This window comes from Podarcis melisellensis (genome assembly GCF_964234715.1).
Source record: "Podarcis melisellensis genome assembly, chromosome: 7".
In the NCBI taxonomy this organism is placed as follows: Eukaryota; Metazoa; Chordata; class Lepidosauria; order Squamata; family Lacertidae; genus Podarcis; species Podarcis melisellensis.
Window position 1 is genome coordinate 10,430,081 of NC_138539.1, and position 20,393 is coordinate 10,450,473.

At 47.1% G+C, this 20,393-nt stretch overlaps 1 protein-coding gene across 1 annotated transcript in view; it reads right to left on the reverse strand.

Annotated features, from left to right (window-relative positions):
- TG (thyroglobulin) overlaps positions 1–20,393 on the reverse strand; it is a 171,829-nt gene that overhangs the window by 23,142 nt on the left and 128,294 nt on the right. Inside the window, exons 39-41 of the mRNA XM_081919979.1 lie at positions 8,020–8,184; positions 6,878–7,045; positions 83–264 (exon numbers count right to left, since the gene is read on the reverse strand). Of these exons, the coding sequence (XP_081776105.1) occupies positions 83–264; positions 6,878–7,045; positions 8,020–8,184 (515 nt within the window). The remainder of the gene's footprint in view (positions 1–82; positions 265–6,877; positions 7,046–8,019; positions 8,185–20,393) is intronic.

Genomic DNA, 20,393 nt, shown 5'->3' on the forward strand with positions numbered 1-20,393 from the left:
CATTTTGTTGGTGAGGCTTTTCCTTCTCCACTGCCTTTAAAAACAGAAAACCGCATCCGAGCACCGCAGATAAGTTTCTCACCGTGTGGCGTTTTCCAAAGCCCTGGAGAACGAGGCATACTCGGTGGAGGAGTGCGTCAGGGAATAAAACCAGGTGGCGGCATCCAGCACGGCAGGATTGGCATCTTCTCCGCCCAGGGAGTTTTGGAGAGCTTGATAAAAGGCTACCTTGCTGTTGACGCGGCCTTGGCTTACTTCAAATCGCTAGGTGAGAAGGAAAATGGGATTCAGAAGAACTCAGGAGCACAGCTTATATATTAAAAAAAAAACCACACAGGCTGCTGCTTCCTTCCTTCCTTCCTTCCTTCCTTCCTTCCTTCCTTCCTTCCTTCCTTCCTTCCTTCCTTCCTTCCTTCCCTGAAGTCTAATCATGCAAGGAAGGTGAACAGAAACACCTTAGTTTTCACATGTATGAATCTCTCTGCCGATATTCAGGGTCTGCATGACTTTTCAGAGAATAAGCTGCTTGGTTTTGCTATTTCAGTCGAGAGAAAACCGCCCTCTTAAAATAAGAAGGTGGTATTCAGCGCTGGGACACGGGTGGCGCTGGGTTAAACCACAGAGCCTAGGACTTGCCGATCAGAAGGTCGGCGGTTCAAATCCCCGCGACGGGATGAGCTCCCATTGCTCGGTCCCTGCTCCTGCCAACCTAGCAGTTCGAAAGCACGTCAAAGTGCAAAAACATTAATAGGTACTGCTCTGACGGGAAGGTAAATGGCATTTCCATGCGCTGCTGTGGTTCGCCAGAAGTGGCTTAGTTATGCTGGCCACATGACCCGGAAGCTGTACACCAGCTCCCTCGGCCAATAAAGTGAGATGAGCGCCACAACCCCAGAGTCGGCCACGACTGGACCTAATGATCAGGGGTCCCTTTACCTATTCAGTGCTAGGCTTGCTCTGAACAGATCCGTTGAAGGTAATTGACATGGCTAACTCGGGCTCATTAATATCAGTGGGTCTACTCTGAGTAGGGCATTGTGAAACACAACCAAATGGCTCAGATTCAACTAACCTGGCATGCTAGGGGAAGCCAGGGTAAGAGCAATCGGGCTTTCCACCCCTCTCCTGCCCCCTGGGGCCTCCTGTACCCCTCCCCAAATATGTTCTGAAAGGTCAAGAGAACTTCCCAAACAGCACACAGGGGGAGGAGACGAGGGTTCGTTCCATCCAGCAAGCAGAAAAGCATGCGGAGCCAGAACGGTCGAAAGACCATGGCATTGAATTCCCCGCAATGTCTATAAATTGTCACCTCTACTGAGATATGTGCTCATTTCAGGCTTAACAAGAAACCACAATTTCCTGCTTATGTGGACAGGTCACACTACTGACACAGGCAAATAAAAAGGTCGTTTTTAACAGCCAGTGGAAAGCATACTGCTGTAAGCTCCTGCCGTAACTCAGAGGAAAGATCGTTCCACAGGGCGGGCATCACCACCGAGAAGGCCCTCTTCCAAAATGCCGTAAGATCCATCTCTGCAGATGGCACTGCCACTAACAGGGCCTTGTCCAAAGATCATAGTGAATGAGGAGGTCTGTACAGGAAGGCCAGAGGCAGTCTTTCAAGTTATCTGGTCCCAAGTTGTTTGGTAACAAAACCTTAAATAGGACCAATAATTAAATGCAGCAGTGTCATTGGTCCTAGAACAATAGGATTCAGAATGCAGCAGTCTGATTAGTCCTAGAACAATGCAGCAATATGATTGGTCTGCAGGAGCCACCCAATCCAGCTCCAGATGGAAGTGAATCCGCAACCTGATTGGCCTACAGGAGAATCCCAGAATTAGCCAATCACGTGCGGCCCATTGTGTAAATAATGTATATAAAGCAGATATCTTGGGGGAACTTTCATTCCTCACTACTATGAGCTGAATAAAGAGCATGAAATCCACACTCAACTCCGAGTATATTTCACCAAATCAGGATGAATTTTCAGCAAACAGGTCATCTGGAAGCTCCAGAATTTGCATGAGTCATTCAGAAATCCAGTCAGAAACGATGAAAGCTGTCATGCACCCGCCCCCGTTCTCAACAGAGCCAAGAGTTTTGGGAAGACTCCCACACATACACATCTTTTAAGGAATAATATGTCTCTGAAATATAATTTCCTTTACAGTCTGTTTTTAAAGAGTAGATTTCTCCCACCCCCGAACTGGCTATAGAGTCATTTCCTGAAAAGCTGGAAACCTGAGCATCCCCTCTGCTCCATCTTGTTGGCGGGAGATTTGCGACTGGCTCAAGAAACTGCCTGGAATCATCTCTTTCCAAATAGTTCCAGAGAGCAGCGTTAAATAACTCACTATTTTTCTTTCTTATCATTGGCCTGACTCGAAAACAAAACAAAAGTTTGTGTATGTGTCAGTTTGTACACTCAAACGGATGTTTAGGCCTCAAACTCACAAATGGCAGATCCCTCATGGTCAACGTATGTTTGGAATGTAACGATTTACGCTGCTGACAGGATCTCACATGGGGGGGGGGGAAATCTCCCACACTAGAGCTGGACAGATCAGCTTCTTATTTTGCCAATCTTATATTCAGCCTGCCACATCCATGCCTGAATTTGTGATTTATTTATTTTTGAAGGGAAAAAAATCCTCACTAATTTTTTCCAAAATTTTAGTGAGCATTTCACTTAACACACACACATTTGCAAGCAATTCCCCCCCCCCAGTATAATGCACACTCCCTTAAAAGCCACATTTTCATCCACAAATTTCCCTTAATATTTTTTGGGGGAGGGGGCTGGTGGTTAGAGAACAGCCTGCAAAATCCAGAGAAGATTTCAAAAGATATTTTGGTTTGCACCTGGTTTAGGGAAGTGTGAGTTAGGTAAAGGTAAAAGGACCCCTGACCATTAGGTCCAGTCGTGGATGACTCTGGGGTTGCGGCGCTCATCTCACTTTATTGGCCGAGGGAGCCAGCATACAGCTTCTGGGTCATGTGGCCAGCATGACTAAGCCGCTTCTGGCAAACCAGAGCAGCACACGGAAAAGCTGTTTACCTTCCCGCTGGAGCGGTACCTATTTATCTACTTGTACTTTGACGTGCTTTCGAACTGCTAGGTTGGCAGGAGCTGGGACTGAGCAACGGGAGCTCACCCCGTCACAGGTATTCAAACTGCCAAACTTCTGATGGGCAAGCCCTAGGCTCTGTGGTTTAACCCACAGTGCCACCAGCATCCCAAAGTAGGCTTGTGTTAAAATTGATCCCCCATTCCTACTCATGATAGGAAACTAGCTGGTCAGGGAGGAGGTTGGACTAGAAGCCTTTCCCCTGATATCTAGTTCTCCATGTTTTTTCCTCCGAGAGTGGCTATTTTGGGTGCTGAGATCTCACCCCAAAAAGCTACCTCGTGTGGTGCTCCAAAATGCACATGTTGGGGTGCTATACTCTCATGTGTGATTTGGGTTCTGTGATCTTATGCGGGTCACATGACTTGAATGGGAGCCCAGCTGGGAAGATTCGCATTACAATTTTGGAACTCAGCATGTGAGAGGGTATGGTATCAATAGACCTATGCATGATGCTTTCTGGAGGCAGTGAGAGATTTTACTTTCTTGGGCTCCATGCTCTCTGCAGATGGTGACAACAGCAGCCACGAAATTAAAAGACGCCTGCTTCTTGGGAGAAAAGCAATGCTAAACCTAGACAGCATCTTAAAAAGCAGAGACATCACCTTGCCAACAAAGGTCCGTATAGTTAAAGCTATGGTTTTCCCAGTAGTGATGTATGGAAGTGAGAGCTGGACCACAAAGAAGGCTGATAGCCGAAGAATTGATGCTTTTGAATTATGGTGCTGGAGGAGACTCTTGAGAGTCCCATGGACTGCAAGAAGATCAAACCTCTCCATTCTGAAGGAAATCAGCCATGAGTGCTCACTGGAAGGACAGATCCTGAAGCTGAGGCTCCAATACTTTGGCCACCTCAGGAGAAGTGATGACTCCCTGGAAAAGACCCTGATGTTGGGAAAGATGGAGGGCACAAGGAGAAGGGGACGACAGAGGACGTTCTCGAAGCTACCAGCATGAGTTTGACCAAACTGCGGGAGGCAGTGGAAAACAGGAGTGCCTGGTGTGCTCTGGTCCCTGGGGTCATGAAGAGTTGTTGTTGTTGTTTAGTCGTTTAGTCGTGTCCGACTCTTCGTGACCCCATGGACCAGAGCACACCAGGCACTCCTGTCTCCCACTGCCTCCCACAGACTCATGTTTGTAGCTTCGAGAACACTGTCCAACCATCTCGTCCTCACTCAGGGCTGATTTCCTTCAGAATGGAGAGGTTTGATCTTCTTGCAGTCCATGGGACTCTCAAGAGTCTCCTCCAGCACCAGAATTCAAAGCATCAATTCTTCGGCGATCAGCCTTCTTTATGGTCCAGCTCTCACTTCCATACATCACTACTGGGAAAACTATGGCTTTAACTATATGGACCTTTGTTGGTAAAGTGATGTCCAACGAAGAGTTGGACACGACTAAACAACTAAACAACAACAACATGCATGATGCTTTAGAAAGAAAGTTGCAACAGGTGAGTTGTCAGTCGGAGATACGAGGCGGAAGGCAAACTGGTGTCTGATGCAGTGGCAGGTATAGATATTCTGAATACGAAGTCAGAAGAATATCTAGCTCACAGCATGGCTTAAAGGGCCTCATTTCTGGCAGCAAAGGTATGGATATGAAAACAAGCTGGTACTGTCATACCTAAAGCCTAGAAGTTCAAAGCTAGCACTGTTGTGCTGCAATGAACTTGCCAGTATGTATAAGTATAATTCTGTGTTACCTGTTGCATTCACAGTTCCCTGGAGGATGAGAGGAACTGGAAGAAAAAGAGAAGGCTCTGCTCTCTTCCACTTGCTCTCTTCTCCCAGGGAAGAATCAATAAAGATATTGAAAGGAAAAAAGAACGAGTGGTTGCCTAACTTGTTTTTGACATTTCGGAGCAACCAAGAGGCATTCTTTTCATCTGGTGATGAAAAGGCAGACAGTCGCGTGCAGTAAAACTGGCGATAATTGGCAACAGGTTGGCGCAGAGTGCTTCACAGGGGGGAAAGAGAAAGCAAGGAGCCATCGGCCAAGATGCTGAGATGAAAAGACCGAACACAAAAGGAGCAGGCGCTGCTCTTTGTGGGGAAGAAACACTTTCAGGACTGTCTGCCTCCTGAATACTTCGGCACGCTCACAGACATTTCGCCTCTCGTTATCTTAATTTGAAAAACATGGGCTTCTCTTTCGGCAGCTGGGGAGATGAAGCCCCAGGGACTCTCTGTTACAGTGCCCACATCTCCGAGAGCAAATCTGGGATTACAGTCCCTAGTCAAAGTGGCGTCGTGTGGAATCTGCTAGCCAGGAAACCTGCAGGGACTGAGGCCCCCGAACGGCAAATCTGCAGGCAAATGTGTACAAGAGTCACCTGATATCAAGAAGAATCCCTTTTAGTGGGGGGGGGGGATGTGGAGTGGCAAGAGGTGATTTATTCTGAAGGTCTGTAAACCACTTGATCAAAAACCTCTCTGGCGTAGAAATAAAACTGTAAACGGAAAACAGCTTAACCCACAAACCAGCTAAGAACAAATATACACAAAACCATATCTAAGCAAATATAAGCCATGGTTGTTGAGCAAAACACAGGCCATGAAAGTGGGACATTTTAGGCACGGGGAGGGCAGTATTACATTTCTATCCCAGTGAAATATACTCGGAGTCTAGTGTGGATTTCATGCTCTTTATTCAGCTCATAGTAGTGAGGAGGAATGGAAGTTCCCCTGAAATGTGTGCTTTATATACATTATTTACACAATCGTCCCACATGATTGGCTAATTCCGGGATTCTCCTGTAGGCCAATCAGGTTGCAGATTCACTTCCACCTGGAGTTGGATTGGGTGGCTCCTGCAGACCAATCAGACTGCTGCATTCTGAATCCTATTGTTCTAGGACCAATCAGACTGCTGCATTCTGGATCCTATTGTTCTAGGACCAATCAGACTGCTGCAATTTGAATCCTATTCAACTCAGTACATAACACCCAGCTTTCCTCCGAGGACATTAAGGTGGCATAGGTGGATTTTCCCCCACCTGTAGATCCTTCCAGCAGCCAGCAGCTGGCAGCTGCTATTTCAATTTCCTCAAAGCCATCAAGGGTGATGCAGCTGCACCATCAGGTAGCATCACTCCTATGGGAAGAAACCACAGGGACGATGCAGACTGTTTAACACCAGTGCAAGGTTCTCTAGCAACAGAGGAAGGGCATCCTCTTCCTCCTCTCTTCTCAATCAGGCTATCTCCATTCTGGCAACTATAGTTTCACTTCCAACCAGGGCTGTCTTAAGTATATCCCGTGTTGCAAAGATCCCTCTGGCGCCCTGTCCCTTTCCCAGAGTTGTCAACCTTTTTTTAGGGCTGGAGGAGACGGGCAGGGGCTGGAGGGTGGCCACTCCTCCGGAAGGGAAGAGGCAAAGGCTGGACACGGCGCCTCCCAGCTCAGCTGACCGCTTTGTGCTATGGTGGCAATGGCAGGCAGCACACCGAGCGAGCGGGCTTGTGCCAAGCGAGTGAGGGCACCACTCCCGCTGAGAGTCAGCACGCTTTTTCCCCTTTTAGCCTTCTGGTGCCCCGCAGAATTCGGCATCTGCAGGCCTAAAAAGGGGAAAAACCTAGCCGACGCTCAGCAGGAGCAGCACACGCACTCTCGCTCTCTCAGAGCGCTTGTTCGGTGTTCTCTGGACTCCCTCCTGGTGCCCTCCAGAACTTGGCGCCCCGGCGCCCCGCGCCACTAGCCTCTATGGGTAAGACGGGCCTCCTTCCAGCACAGCAGCCTACCTACCTTAATTGCCTTTGCTCTGCTGATCAGCCCATCTTGTTGAGCACTTCCGATCAGCAGGTCCACCTCCGAAGGTCGAGAACGTTGCAGAGCTGCTGCGAGAGGCTCCTGGAGGTAGACACCGTCAACGACTGGGCTCCAGTACTGGAATGGTCCACTTATAGCCAGGAGCTACGATATGAGTAGAGAGGCAGTCAGTGTTGGGGAGAGGAGAGAGGAACAACATTAAGAACATAGCTGCTGAATCAGACCAGTGGTCCATCTAGGCCAGCATTCTGCTCTCAGAACTGAGAACAATAACTGTCTCCCCACTTGTGAATTCCAGGAACTAGCATTCTGTTGGCAGGTCTTCTTAGGTGAATCCTGCCCAATTTATTTTTTAAATGAACTGCAGGCTGATTCATCCGTGCAACTTCTTAACCCAGGCATAGGCAAACTCCGGCCCTCTAGATGTTTTGAGACTACAATTCCCATCATACCTGACCACTGGTCCTGTTAGCTAGGGATGATGGGAATTGTAGTTCCAAAACATCTGGAGGACCAGAGTTTGCCTATGCTTTTCTTAACCCATCAATATTCCAGCCATGATAATGACAGAGGAATGGATTGATCTGTTAGCTTTGCTTGAGCACATGAATCATCCCACCCCCAAATCTCTAATTCAGTTCTCCACATTTCCACAGCAAACTGATTTTTAAAAACATATTCCCATGAAAATTTGCCAGTGTTTTGGTGTGAATTTGTCCTATCAACACATCTTTGTAAGCAGTGTTAATCAATATACACTTTTGGGGGGCAAACAATTCTCCCTAGCATTCTGCATTTTCATTAATATGTGCATTTCAAGCACATATTCCACTATTACACATTTTTGTACATTGTTTTATTGGAGAGCCGCATGGCGAACAGCCGTGTTTCAGTTCACAAAGTGCTTTGAGAAGTGCAAATTTGGTAGTTTCTCCTTTAAATGTGATTTATATTGTCACCATTTCTTCCTTCTTGGCAAATATTGATTCCCCAGACTTAAGGGTAATATTTACCCACACAAAATGAAATACCAATCTCTGCTACTGTTATGGGGCAGATCTGACCCCCGCAACCCACACATTTTCAGCTCTGCCAGCAAAACAAGAAAAGAGGCACACCCTGGTTTGTGCATCATTGAGGACTTTGGCAGGCAACTGGCGGAGGCAGGATACAATCTCTTCGCTGCTGGCTGAAGGGCATCCCAGTTCATGAGCCAAAATGGAAGCTTGTGCCCGTGCTTTCTCCTGACTGATGGTTGAAGCAGGAGAAAAAGCAGAACCTCCCTGAAAAGAGAAAACAGATGTCCAAGTCAAGGTGGTTGTGGATTAAGTTCTTCCCTGATGCATCTTAAATCCTGGAAAGCAAAGAATAATTATTTGAAGCAGTAGGGTGGATGAAGCCACTGATGATTGGGGACAAGGAGTGCTGGCCATTATCCAAAGGCCTCTCAGATCTGTGAGATAACCAGCCTCATATAACCAACATGCTTAAGTCTAATTAATGCATGATGGGGTTAACGCCATAGAGCAATGGATTAGCTAGTTTATTCCCCCTTCACCTTGGGAGAAGGTGAATGGATTAGCTAGTTTATTCCCCCTTCACCTTGGGAGGAAGGAAATCAAGGATATTGTTCCCCTTCAGTCTACCTGAGAAACTCAACATGTTGCTCCAAGCTCAGACCACATGGCTCCAACCAGCCTCCCTTGAGTTCCTATACTAGTAATTGAGGAACTTTCATCACAGTCACTTAGCCAAATTTTACTGCCTGTGTTTTCTGACTGCTGCATGGAAAAGCACATGAACCTGACTTTGAAGAGTTTGTAAGTGAACCATGTTTAACCTACCAAACGCGCGGTCTTTTTCCTATGCTAAGGGAAGAGGGGAACTTTGTAAGGAACTTAGAAGGGCACGTTTCAAAGGTCTAACATCCTGTATTTCCATACTTTACTTTGCATTTTTAAATCGTTGCTGGGCTTCTTTCACCAAAAGTACTTGCCCCAAACTTGGATTTTGGCATGCAGGGAATTCTCCTTTATATACCATACTTTCCCGTGTATAAGATTAAGGGGGTTTTTTTACTTTAAAATAAGGTTAAAAATCTGAGGACATCTTAGACATGGATAGTGCATATGCCCATTTTCTAAATTTGGGCTCCCCAAAAGTAGGGGGCGTCTTATACATGGAGGCATCTTATACACAGAAAAATACGGTACCTATTTTTTCCTTGCCACTAACACCTAGCCATGATGGCTATGCTCAGCCTCTGGGAGGGGAATAGGAGCCTCCTAGCAACTCTCGGCACCTTTAACAAACCTCAGCTCTCAGAATTCTTTGGAGAAGCCATGACTGTATATACTACTGTTTTATATGTATGGTGTAAATGTGGTCTAAGTGAAATCTACTTCCCCCTGCCTAGCAGGTCCTTATCACTAACATTCAGCTGCATCCTCTCATCAAGAAATTGTCTTGGTGAAATTATGAAGCCACATCTCACTGGGAATTGACAGGCCCCTTTATACTCGTTAACAGGGAGTCAAATATGAGGGTTTCCCTTGCGGAAGTAGTCTCAGATTAGGATATCTCTCAACTGCCCCTAGCAGCTGGTTTGCTTCCCTGCCTCCCTGGATAGCTGAATGACTTCTAAGACTGTGTTTCCAAAGTTTTGGTAGTTTGGGGCACATTTCCCACCCCACCCCCGAAAAATGGATCTGGGAGCTATCAACTTGGTAGAAGCATGACTCACAGCAGCTTACAACATTTTGAAATTAAAATTTTATAAAATAGCAATACAGTGGTACCTTGGGTTAAGAACTTAATTCGTTCTGGAGGTCCATTCTTAACCTGAAACTGTTCTTAACCTGAGGTACCACTTTAGCTAATTGCCACTGCTCAATTTCTGTTCTCATCCAGAAGCAAAGTTCTTAACCCGAGGTACTGTTTCTGGGTTAGCGGAATCTGTAACCTGAAGCATCTGTAACCCGAGGTACCACTGTATAAGATCAATCCACCAACACGATAGGGTTAAAACCAGTTAAAAGAGTTAAATCCCAAACATAAAAAAGGAATTATCTGGAATAAAATGGTTGTTAACAACCAGAGATAAACGACGTATTGTATTTTTTAATATTTTGTTGGAAGCCGCCCAGAGTGGCTGGGGAAACCCAGCCAGATGGGCGGGATATAAATAAATTATTATTATTATTATTATTATTATTATTATTATTATTATTATTAACAACTTGCTAGCACAAGTTATATTAATAAACAATATATCCTCTCCTGTCACCCTGAACATTCTCACAATACTTACAGAATAGAACCAGCACCTTCTGTTTCTGCTTGCGGTATCCCTCTACATCACCTGTGGCTCTTAATCTGATGCTATTTCTGAATTTACCATCTCACTGGTTCCTGGTCTATGATTTTGGAATCCCTTAGAACCCACTTTCACCTACACAGCTGATCCCCTGTGCCTGTTTTCCCCACGTCTATTGGCTATGAATGGCAGAGCGATACTTTTACACTTAAGACTGATGCTATTTAGCTCCTTACAAAGAGACGTTAACTTGATGTGAAGAAGACAATTGCAGACAGCAAGCTGATAACATCTGATCTATAATACTAAAGAAGATTTAGTAAAAAGGAAAAAAAGTGGTCTCACAAATGACTCATCCTAAGTTTGGAACATTGGTTAACACTCTGAGTTGTCGAAACTTCACACACACACACACACACACACACACACATTACACACAAATAGCAAGACATGAAAAAGTCATGTACTGAGATATGGTTGACTTTGCCTGGAAAGTACTGCATTGATGACTCTGCAAAGAATATATATAACTGCACATAAATTAAGCATGCAGCCATTCATTCTGAAGCACGTAGCAACTATTTCGAATAAAACTTATGTATAATACTGTGGGGTCTTCTGGTTAGATCCCTGTCTTTCAGCATAGGAAACTCAAGAAAACAACACCCTGTTAGCATGCTAGAGAATTTGCACAACAGATGACCCTCCTGGCCAAATCATGATCCTAGAAGAAAAGGCTAAGGAATCAGCCCTATACAAATCCAGAGTGGAATCCTTAAGGCAAGTTGGGTTGCTCCTTGTACACCTCCTTTCCAGCAACTGTGGCAACCAAGCTGGTGCCAAACGTATTGCTCTGCTTTCCTTTGGACCGCATCAGTGAGGCCAAGGAGGCAGGTCATGTCGCCTGGGCAGCCCAGGACCTCTAGGCACACTGCCCAGGCAAAGTCATCTTGGTGTTGCTAACATGGCAAAAACAATGAAGGAGGCATCAATTGCGAGTTACTGGTTTCTGCAGCCACAGCTGGCGCTGTGACTCTCCAGCAGTTTGACTTCGCTCCTGGAGGCGCACTCTGGAGACAGACATGCCAACAACAAACATCTCCAGCTCAGCTTCCAGTCCAGTGGCAAGAACTGATGAAGAAGAGAAGAAGAAGAAGAAGAGTTTGGATTTGATATCCCGCTTTATCACTACCCGAAGCAGTCTCAAAGCGGCTAACATTCTCCTTTCCCTTCCTCCCCCACAACAAACCCTCTGTGAGGTGAGTGGGGCTGAGAGACTTCAGAGAAGTGTGACTGGCCCAAGGTCACCCAGCAGCTGCATGTGGAGGAGCGGGGAATCAAACCCGGTTCACCAGATTACAAGTCCACTGCTTTTAACCACTACACCACAACAGACAAGAACCCATTGATACGGTCTGTCCGCTAGGCCTAGACTACTGCCATGTGAATTCCTGCCTGTTGTCCCCGTGCCAAGACGTCTGTGCATCCAAAACATCTGGGGTGTGTACACATGTGCATGTTGGCGCATGGGGTTGGAAGGATAGAGGGAAATTATCTTTGTGCTTTCCTATCAGCTGCTACTTTCTCTTCAAGGAGGCCTGATGTTCTCCTTCGTCTCTGTTACATTAGAAGGTTGGGGTGTGTGGAGATTTTATAAGATGGTGCCAGCTATGGGTGATGGATTCATTGTATTCTATCCCAGCCTTCATCCAGGTCGTTCCCTCCAGATGTTTTGAACCACAACTCCCTTCAGCCAAAACATCTGCAGGGTACTACTTTGGCAAGGGCTGCAGTAAGGAACTGGTGTAAGGAACTTTCCTCCCCACCCTACCCCCAGGGAGCAAGTCTGCATGTTTCTATAAATAAGGCAACTCATTTCCTTTTCTTCGGATTATGTCTATCATAGGTGTCTGTTATGTACTAAGCTTGGATCCTAGAACAATAGGCAAGTAGGATCCTAGAATGCAAACAACTGATTGGCTTGTAGGAAAAGACCAATCAGGCTCCAGGAGGGAAGCAGAATCAGCCAATCAGACGGGACTCATTGTGTAAATAATGTACAATGGTACCGCTGGATGTGAATGGGATCCGTTCCGGAGCCCCGTTCGCATCCTGAAGCGAAAGCAACCCGCGTCTGCATGTTCGCCGCTTCCGTGCATGTGCATGACGGTGACGTCATTTTGAGTGTCTGCATATGCGCGAGCGGCGAAACCCGGAAGTAATGTGCTCCATTACGTCTGGGTCGCCGCAGAGTGTAACCTGAAAATGCTCAACCTGCAGCACATTTAACCCAAGGTATGACTGTACAGTGGGACGCGGGTGGCGCTGTGGGTTAAAGCCTCAGCGCCTAGGGCTTGCCGATCGAAAGGTCGGCGATTCGAATCCCCGCGGCGGGGTGCGCTCCCGCTGCTCGGTCCCAGCGCCTGCCAACCTAGCAGTTCGAAAGCACCTCCGGGTGCAAGTAGATAAATAGGGACCGCTTTCTAGCGGGAAGGTAAACGGCGTTTCCGTGTGCAGCTCTGGCTCGCCAGAGCAGCGATGTCACGCTGGCCATGTGACCCGGAAGTGTCTTCGGAAAGCACTGGCCCCTGGCCTCTTGAGTGAGATGGGCACACAACCCCAGAGTCTGGCAAGACTGGCCCGTACGGGCAGGGGTACCTTTACCTTTACCTTTATGACTGTACAGTACAGTGGTACCTCAGGTTAAGTGCTTAATTCGTTCCGGAGGTCCGTTCTTAACCTGAAACTGTTCTTAAGCTGAAGCACCACTTTGGCTAATGGGGCCTCCTGCTGCTGCCGCGCCGCCGGAGCACGATTTCTGTTCTCATCCTGAAGCAAAGTTCTTAACCCAAGGTACCATTTCTGGGTTAGGGGAGTCTGTAACCTGAAGCGTATGTAACCCAAGATACCAGTGTATATAAAAGCCTAAGGTTTGGGGTGCAATTAAATTGCTGTTTTACAAGCTGCAACAATGAGCACAAAATCACTACAGGACTCCGAGTATATTTCAGTTTCTAAATATAATCAGAAAGAGGCGCTGAGTCAATCCTGCACTCTCACCAGATGTGAAGGACTCCCAGGAGACCACTTACTTTTCTGCTGTCCAAGGATTTTGCCCTTCGACTGTCTGCTTTGTCGGAAAACTATTTTAGGAATCCCGAAAAGAAACAGGGAGCTATGTTGGAGCCTGACTCATCTAAAGACAACGCGTGTGATCCAAAGAACATCAGACACACCCAAGCTTTGGCCTGCACTTTATTTTATTGCACAGAGGCGGAGCTGTATTTTTTGCAAAGCAATGTTTCCTAATAGAACACCATCTTTTGTGCTCCTTTCACTAGTATTTGTGTTTTCATGGGCTTTTCCCTCTAATATATGCATTTTTGTGCACTATTTGGCTGGAGACCTATGGTGAGAATTTTGAAGGATGGCTGTGTTTTGGTTCTTGAGTTGTTTTGAAGAAAAGTGTGAATTAGGTGTATTTGCCATTAAATGCAAACTGAATAGATTTTTTTCCTACCCATACTGGACTACTGTAATACCCTCTACATGGGGTTCCCCTTGAAGACAGATCTGATAAAAGGTTTGCCTTGGAGGTCATTTCGCTATAAACAAGCATTTGCTTGATCTGGCTAGTTATAAGTTTGCAATACATTCAACAGTTTTGAGTGCCTTCCTGGTTTCCCTATTACAGGCCACTTCCCACATGCGAATGTTTTTGATAACTTTTTTTTATATCCAGAAAAGTCTGTGTTCAGCTTTCAACTTTGCTCCAGGCTGCTGCAGTAGCAGCAGCCGAGTTCGCTTAATCCCTCAAAAATAAATAGATCTGTAGGCTTCTATTAAGGGGCTTAATATCCTTCTCTCATTCTTGATGGCAGCAATCTCGCTGGAGGGTTGCAAAAAGAAAAGGGAAAAAGAGCTGCAAAAACAAACATGCAAAGGGTGTCCTTTTTAAAGAAACATATACTAGCTGCGCTGCTAATCATGTTAGTTCTGCTGAGGACCTCAAGAACAGCCACGTGTGAATGGAAACTGCCTGAAGGGATGTTATCTCCACATAGACGAAGCCTCTCCCACCACAGAACTTTATCTGCTTTGCCTTGAGGTTCATAACTGGAGGGGTCAAAGGGTATTTGTCAATGGGCTGGACTCAGCCCTGAGTTGATGACCTGCTACCAGGGGTCAGCAAACTTTTTCTGCAGGGGGCTGGTCCACTGTCCCTCAGAACTTGAGGGGGGCCGGACTATATTTTGAAGAAAGAAAAGAACAAATTCCTATGCCCCACAAATAACCCAGAGATGCATTTTAAATGCATTCTACTCATGTAAAAACACACTGATTCCCAGACCATCCACGGGCCGGATCTAGAAGAAGAGAGTTTTGGATTTGATATCCCGCCTTTCACTCCCCTTCAGGAGTCTCAAAGCGGCTAACATCCTCCTTTCCCTTCCTCCCCCACAACAAACACTCTGTGAGGTGAGTGGGGCTGAGAGACTTCACAGAAGTGTGACTGGCCCAAGGTCACCCAGCAGCTGCATGTGGAGGAGCGGAGACTCGAACCCGGTTCCCCAGATTACAAGACTACTGCTCTTAACCACTACACCACACTGGCTCTGGTGATTGGGCCAGATCTGGCCCCTGGGTCTTAGTTTGCCTAAGTAAAGGTAAAGGGACCCCTGACCATTAGGTCCAGTCATGACTGACTCTGGGGCTACGGCACTCATCTCACTTTATTGGCCAAGGGAGCCGGCATACAGCTTCCGGGTCATGTGACCAGCATGACTAAGCCGCTTCTGGCGAACCAGAGCAGCACACAGAAACTCCGTTTACCTTCCTGCCGGAGCGGTATCTATTTATCTACTTGCACTTTGATGTGCTTTCGAACTGCTAGGTTGGCAGGAGCTGGGACCGAGCAACGGGAGCTCACCCCGTCGCGGGGATTCAAACTACCTACCTTCTGATCAACAATTCCTAGGCACTGTAGTTTAACCCACAGCGCCACCCGCGACCCTTAGTTTGCCTACCCATGTGCTAACCCCTAGAATTGCTATATGCTCATTTGCTTTTTTAAAAATGCAGTACTCCTGCATTTCACAAGGCAGCTGAGAGTTGATAGCACTCAGCCAAATGGGCAAATGATCTGACTCAACAGAAGGGAGCATATATAGGTTCACACTTATTGGGTTCACTAAGGGCTTCTGCCATAACTCACTCCACTCACGAGCCCTGTCTATCCCATTGTTGGACAACAGTATCCATCGGCCACGACAGCTGCAGCCACCAGCTCACTGGTTTGCATACAAACAGTTCCAGTTTCAATCGCCAACATCTCCAACAACAGCTGCCAATGTCCCCAGTAACAATTCCATTGTTGCAGCCCATCTATGAGCCTTAAGGTGAAGGGCAGGCAAATAATAAAGATGATAATAAACCCCACCAGTGTGAACTAGATTGTCATGGATTGGCTGGATGCTGAGGAGAGGCACCAGCTGGGGAACCCCCGGGGAAGAAGGCTCAGAGCCCAGGGAATGGTGGTGGGACGACGACGGGTGGTCAGAGGGAGAAGAAGGAGCAGACTGAGGTGTCAGAAGCTGAAGAGGTAACAGGGTTTAGTGAGCAGGAAGAGTCTGTAGCAGAGAGCAGTCCAGAATCAGAGGTAGAATCAGAGGAGGCTAGAGAGGGGGTGGGGAGAGGCAGAGATGAGGCAGGCTGCTGAAGAAGCCAGGGGCTCTCCCCTCCTGATGTGATCCACTCACACACACACCCCGGTCTCCCAGAACCTGAAGAGGTATGAAGAGGGCAGAGCAAAGGCAAAACCTTTGACAGAGTCTCAGATTGCTTGGGAAGGACCCATAGGAGGAAGAGGCAACTGTGGAAGGCAGGGCACTTCAGTCCTCACAACTGACTCATTGGGGCAAGATCTACCAAGAAGAGCTGCTGGGCTCACTAGGCCTGAGCTGTTTTGTTTCTTTGAATAAAGAGCTAACTTCACTGATGCCGTGTGAGTTAATGCAGACGCCTGCCCTGACACTGGACACAGGTGTTTTCACCTGGCTAAAATGTGTCCTTGAACTTTGGCAATGCCTCTTGCTTGTCTGGATGGATGGGTTTGCGGTAGAAACAAGCCTACTGCGCAAAGGTAAAGTTTCCATTCCTTGCTCTGCCCATCCTTGCTGCTGCTCTAGCCCACAGCAGGTGCATGGACCTCATCTGACTGCCCAGAAGAATGTGAAAAAGGTTCCCCTGATACAGGGGTTGTACTGTATGCATATATGTGTGTGCGTGTAAAGGGACCCCTGAACATTAGGTCCAGTCGTGGCCGACTCTGGGGTTGCAGCACTCATCTCGCTTTATTGGCTGAGGGAGCCGGCGTACAGCTTCCGGGTCATGTGGCTAGCATGACTAAGCCGCTTCTGGCGAACAAGAGCAGCGCACAGAAATGCCGTTTACCTTCCCGCTGGAGCGGTACCCATTTATCTACTTGCATTTTGACGTGCTTTCGAACTGCTAGGTTGGCAGGAGCAGGGACCAAGCAACGGGAGCTCACTCCATCACGGGGATTCGAACCGCCAATCTTCTGATCGGCAAGTCCTAGCTCTGTGGTTTAACCCACAGCGCCACCCGCGTCATATATATATATATATATATATATATATATATATATATATATATATTGCAAAATACTTCAAACTAGCATGAACTGTGGCTGCATCATGCAGGAATCTCTGCATTGCCTCCCTGTTGTGGAGGAGGGCGAATGACCTCCAGTGACTTTTGGAAACCTGCTTAACGTCTGACTCAAACCAAGAGAAAAAGGAACACCTACGTAAATCTTGCTCTCTCATTTGGAAAGGAATCGAAAATAAAACCGCCAGTATCATAATGCCATTGCACTAATCTGGGGTGTGACTGTGTTTGGAAGACTGCGTAGGGTTCTGGATGCCTCACCTCAAAAAGAATATTCTGGGGTTTGGGAAGGTTCAGGAAATGGCCACCAAAATGATCGAGGGGAGGAAAGGTGAGGAAAGGTTGCAGCGTTTGTGGCTTTTAATTTAGAAAAAAGGTGAGTTAGATGTGACATGATAGAAGTTCATAAAATTATATGTTGCATGGAGAAAGGGGAGAGAGGAAAGTTTCCCCCGCTTCTCTTATAGCACTAGAAGTCAAGGAAACCCAGTGAAGCTGAATGTTGAAAGATTTGGGACATAGTTAAACTGTGGAACTCACTGCCACAGGAAACAGTGGTGCTCACCAGCATGGACGACTTTAAAAGAATATTAGACAAGTTCATAGGTAGCTTAGTCATGATGGCTATGCTTTGCCTCCACAGTCAAGAGCATGGGTAGGCAACCTATGGCCTGGGGGCCGGATGTGGCCCAATCGTCTTCTCAATCCAGCCCGCAGACGGTCCGGGAATCAGTGTGTTTTTATATGAGTAGAATGTGTCCTTTTATTTTAAATGCATCTCTGGGTTATTTGTGGGGCCTGCCTGGTGTTTTTACATGAGTAGAATGTGTGCTTTTATTTAAAGAGTATCTCTGGGTTATTTGTGGGGCATAGGAAATCATATGTGTCTCTTTTTTCAAAATATAGTCCGGCCCCCCATAAGGTCTGGGGGACAGTGGACCGCCCCCCTGTTGAAAAAGTTTGCTGACCCCTGGTCAAGAGGCAGTAATGATCCTGAATACCAGTTGTTGGAGACTACAGGAAGTGAGAGAGAGCTCTTATGTTTGGGTCCTGTTGTGGGTTTCACACAGGCATCTGGTTGGCCACTGTGGGAACAGGATGCCGGACTAGGCGGACCATTGGCCTGATCCAGCCGGCATCCTCTTATGCAGGCACCCCCAAACTCAGCCCTCCAGATGTTTTGGGGCTACAATTCCCATCATCCCTGGTCGTGTTAGCTGGGGATGATGGGAGTTGTAGTCCCAAAACATCTGGAGGGCCGAGTTTGGGGGATGCCTGCTCTTATGTTATCATGTTTCAAAATTAATTGCTCCAGTGGAGTGAAGCAATTCTGGAGCCTGCCCTCCTCCATGAAGTCTAACTTCAGCAGCAACAGACAGAAGCCCGGCATCTGTGAATTATGCAACTCTGCACACTGCCTTATGAATCAGGGCACTTCGGGAAAATGCTCAAATGCTGAAGTAGCTGCGTTAGTAGTGTGTTGCGTATGTAACACATTGTCCTTTCTGCTGCACTTCCGTGTACTGCTGTAGAATCGTGTTTCTTCCTTCCCTTACTGCACATGCTCTTACTGGGGGGAAAGGGGATTTTTCCTCCCTTGCTACATAGGTCACAGTAGGTCAGAACCAGAAGAATATCTGTAGCAGACGGAGATAAACCAAAGAAAGCCTCAATGGTATTTATGTATGTATGTGACTAGGTAAAGGTAAAGGCACCCCTGACCATCAGGTCCAGTCGTGGCCAACTCTGGGGTTGTGGCGCTCATCTCGCTTTATTGGCCGAGGGAGCCGGCATACAGCTTCTGGGTCATGTGGCCAGCATGACTAAGCCGCTTCTGGTGAACCAGAGCAGCGCATGGAAACGCCGTTTACCTTCCCACCAGAGCGGTTCCTGTTTATCTACTTGCACTTTGACGTGCTTTCGAACTGCTAGGTTGGCAGGAGCAGGGACCAAGCAACAGGAGCTCACCCCGTCGAGGGGATTTGAACTGCCAACCTTCTGATCAGCAAGTCCTAGGCTCTGTGGTTTAACCCACAGCGCCACCCGCGTCCCTCATGTGACTAGGTAAAAAAGGTAAAAAAGTAAAGGACCCCTGGATGGTTCAGTCCAGTCAAAGGCAACTATGGGGTTGCAGTGCTCATCTCGCTTTCAGGCTGAGGGAGCCAGCGTTTGTCCACAGACAGCTCTCCGGGTCATGTGGCTAGCAGGACTAAACTGCTTCTGGTGCAACGGAACACCGTGACAAAAGCCAGAACGCATAAAAACATCTTTACCTTCCCACCGCAGCGATACCTATTTATCTACTTGCACTGGTGTTGTTTCAAACTGCTAGGTTGGTAGGAGCTGGGACAGAGCAACAGGAGCTCACCCTGTCGCAGGGATTCGAACTGCCGACCTTTCGATCGGCAAGCCCAAGAGGCTGAGTGGTTTACACCACAGCGCCACCCACTCCCCTGCTGTATGTGACTACAGTGGCAAGGATTCTCTGTGCTCAGAAATAGAAGGAAGAGATAACATCCTCAAAGGAAGAAAAGTTGGTGAAAATATTGGAATACGCAGAGATGGCAAAACTGACGGCACTGATAAAGAGACACAAATTTAGAATCCTTTAAAGAGAACTGGAAACCCTTTCCAGTCTTTTAAAAAAGTTATTTCCCATATGCGAAGACCACAGCAGGATATGAAATAGCAGAATATATTAAGAAACATGTTAAAGAGGATGAAGTTAGATAAGACAAAGCCTTAAAACGCAATTGTATGTAATTTGGTTTATAAGCATCAATGTCACTAGTTTTGTTGAATTGGAATATAGCTGTTGAGTAACAAAATGTAACTTTTGATATGGAAAAAGAATAAAATATTATTTAAAAGAGAGAGAAAAAAGAACCTGAAGAATGTCTGTAGTAAAAGGTAAAGGTAAAGGTACCCTAGCCCGAACGGGCCAGTCGTGACCGACTCTGGGGTTGCGCGCCCATCTCGTTTAAGAGGCCGGGGGCCAGCGCTGTCTGAGGACACTTCCGGGTCACGTGGCCAGCGTGACAAAGCTGCTCTGGCAAACCGGCACCAGAGCAGCACAGGGAAACGACGTTTACCTTCCCGCTATAAAGCGGTACCTATTTATCTACTTGCACTTAAGGGTGCTTTCGAACTGCTAGGTGGGCAGGAGCTGGGACCGAGCAACGGGAGCTCGCCCCGCCGCGGGGATTCGAACAGCCGACCATGCGATCGGCAAGTCCTAGGCGCTGAGGTTTTACCCACAGCGCCACCCGCGTCCCTACAAAACACCATTAGTAACTAGAAAACAAGCTAGACGTCACGATTACAGCGGAATCCGTATATTATATGATTAACAAATCAACACAGCATTTATAATCTATAAAACAGCGTTAGCAGCATTAACAAGAGAGCAGCTGAAAGATAAACGAAGTAGTCTTCAGACTGTACACCCCCCCATGACTCGTAATATCTTTCACTCTATTCAGCTCA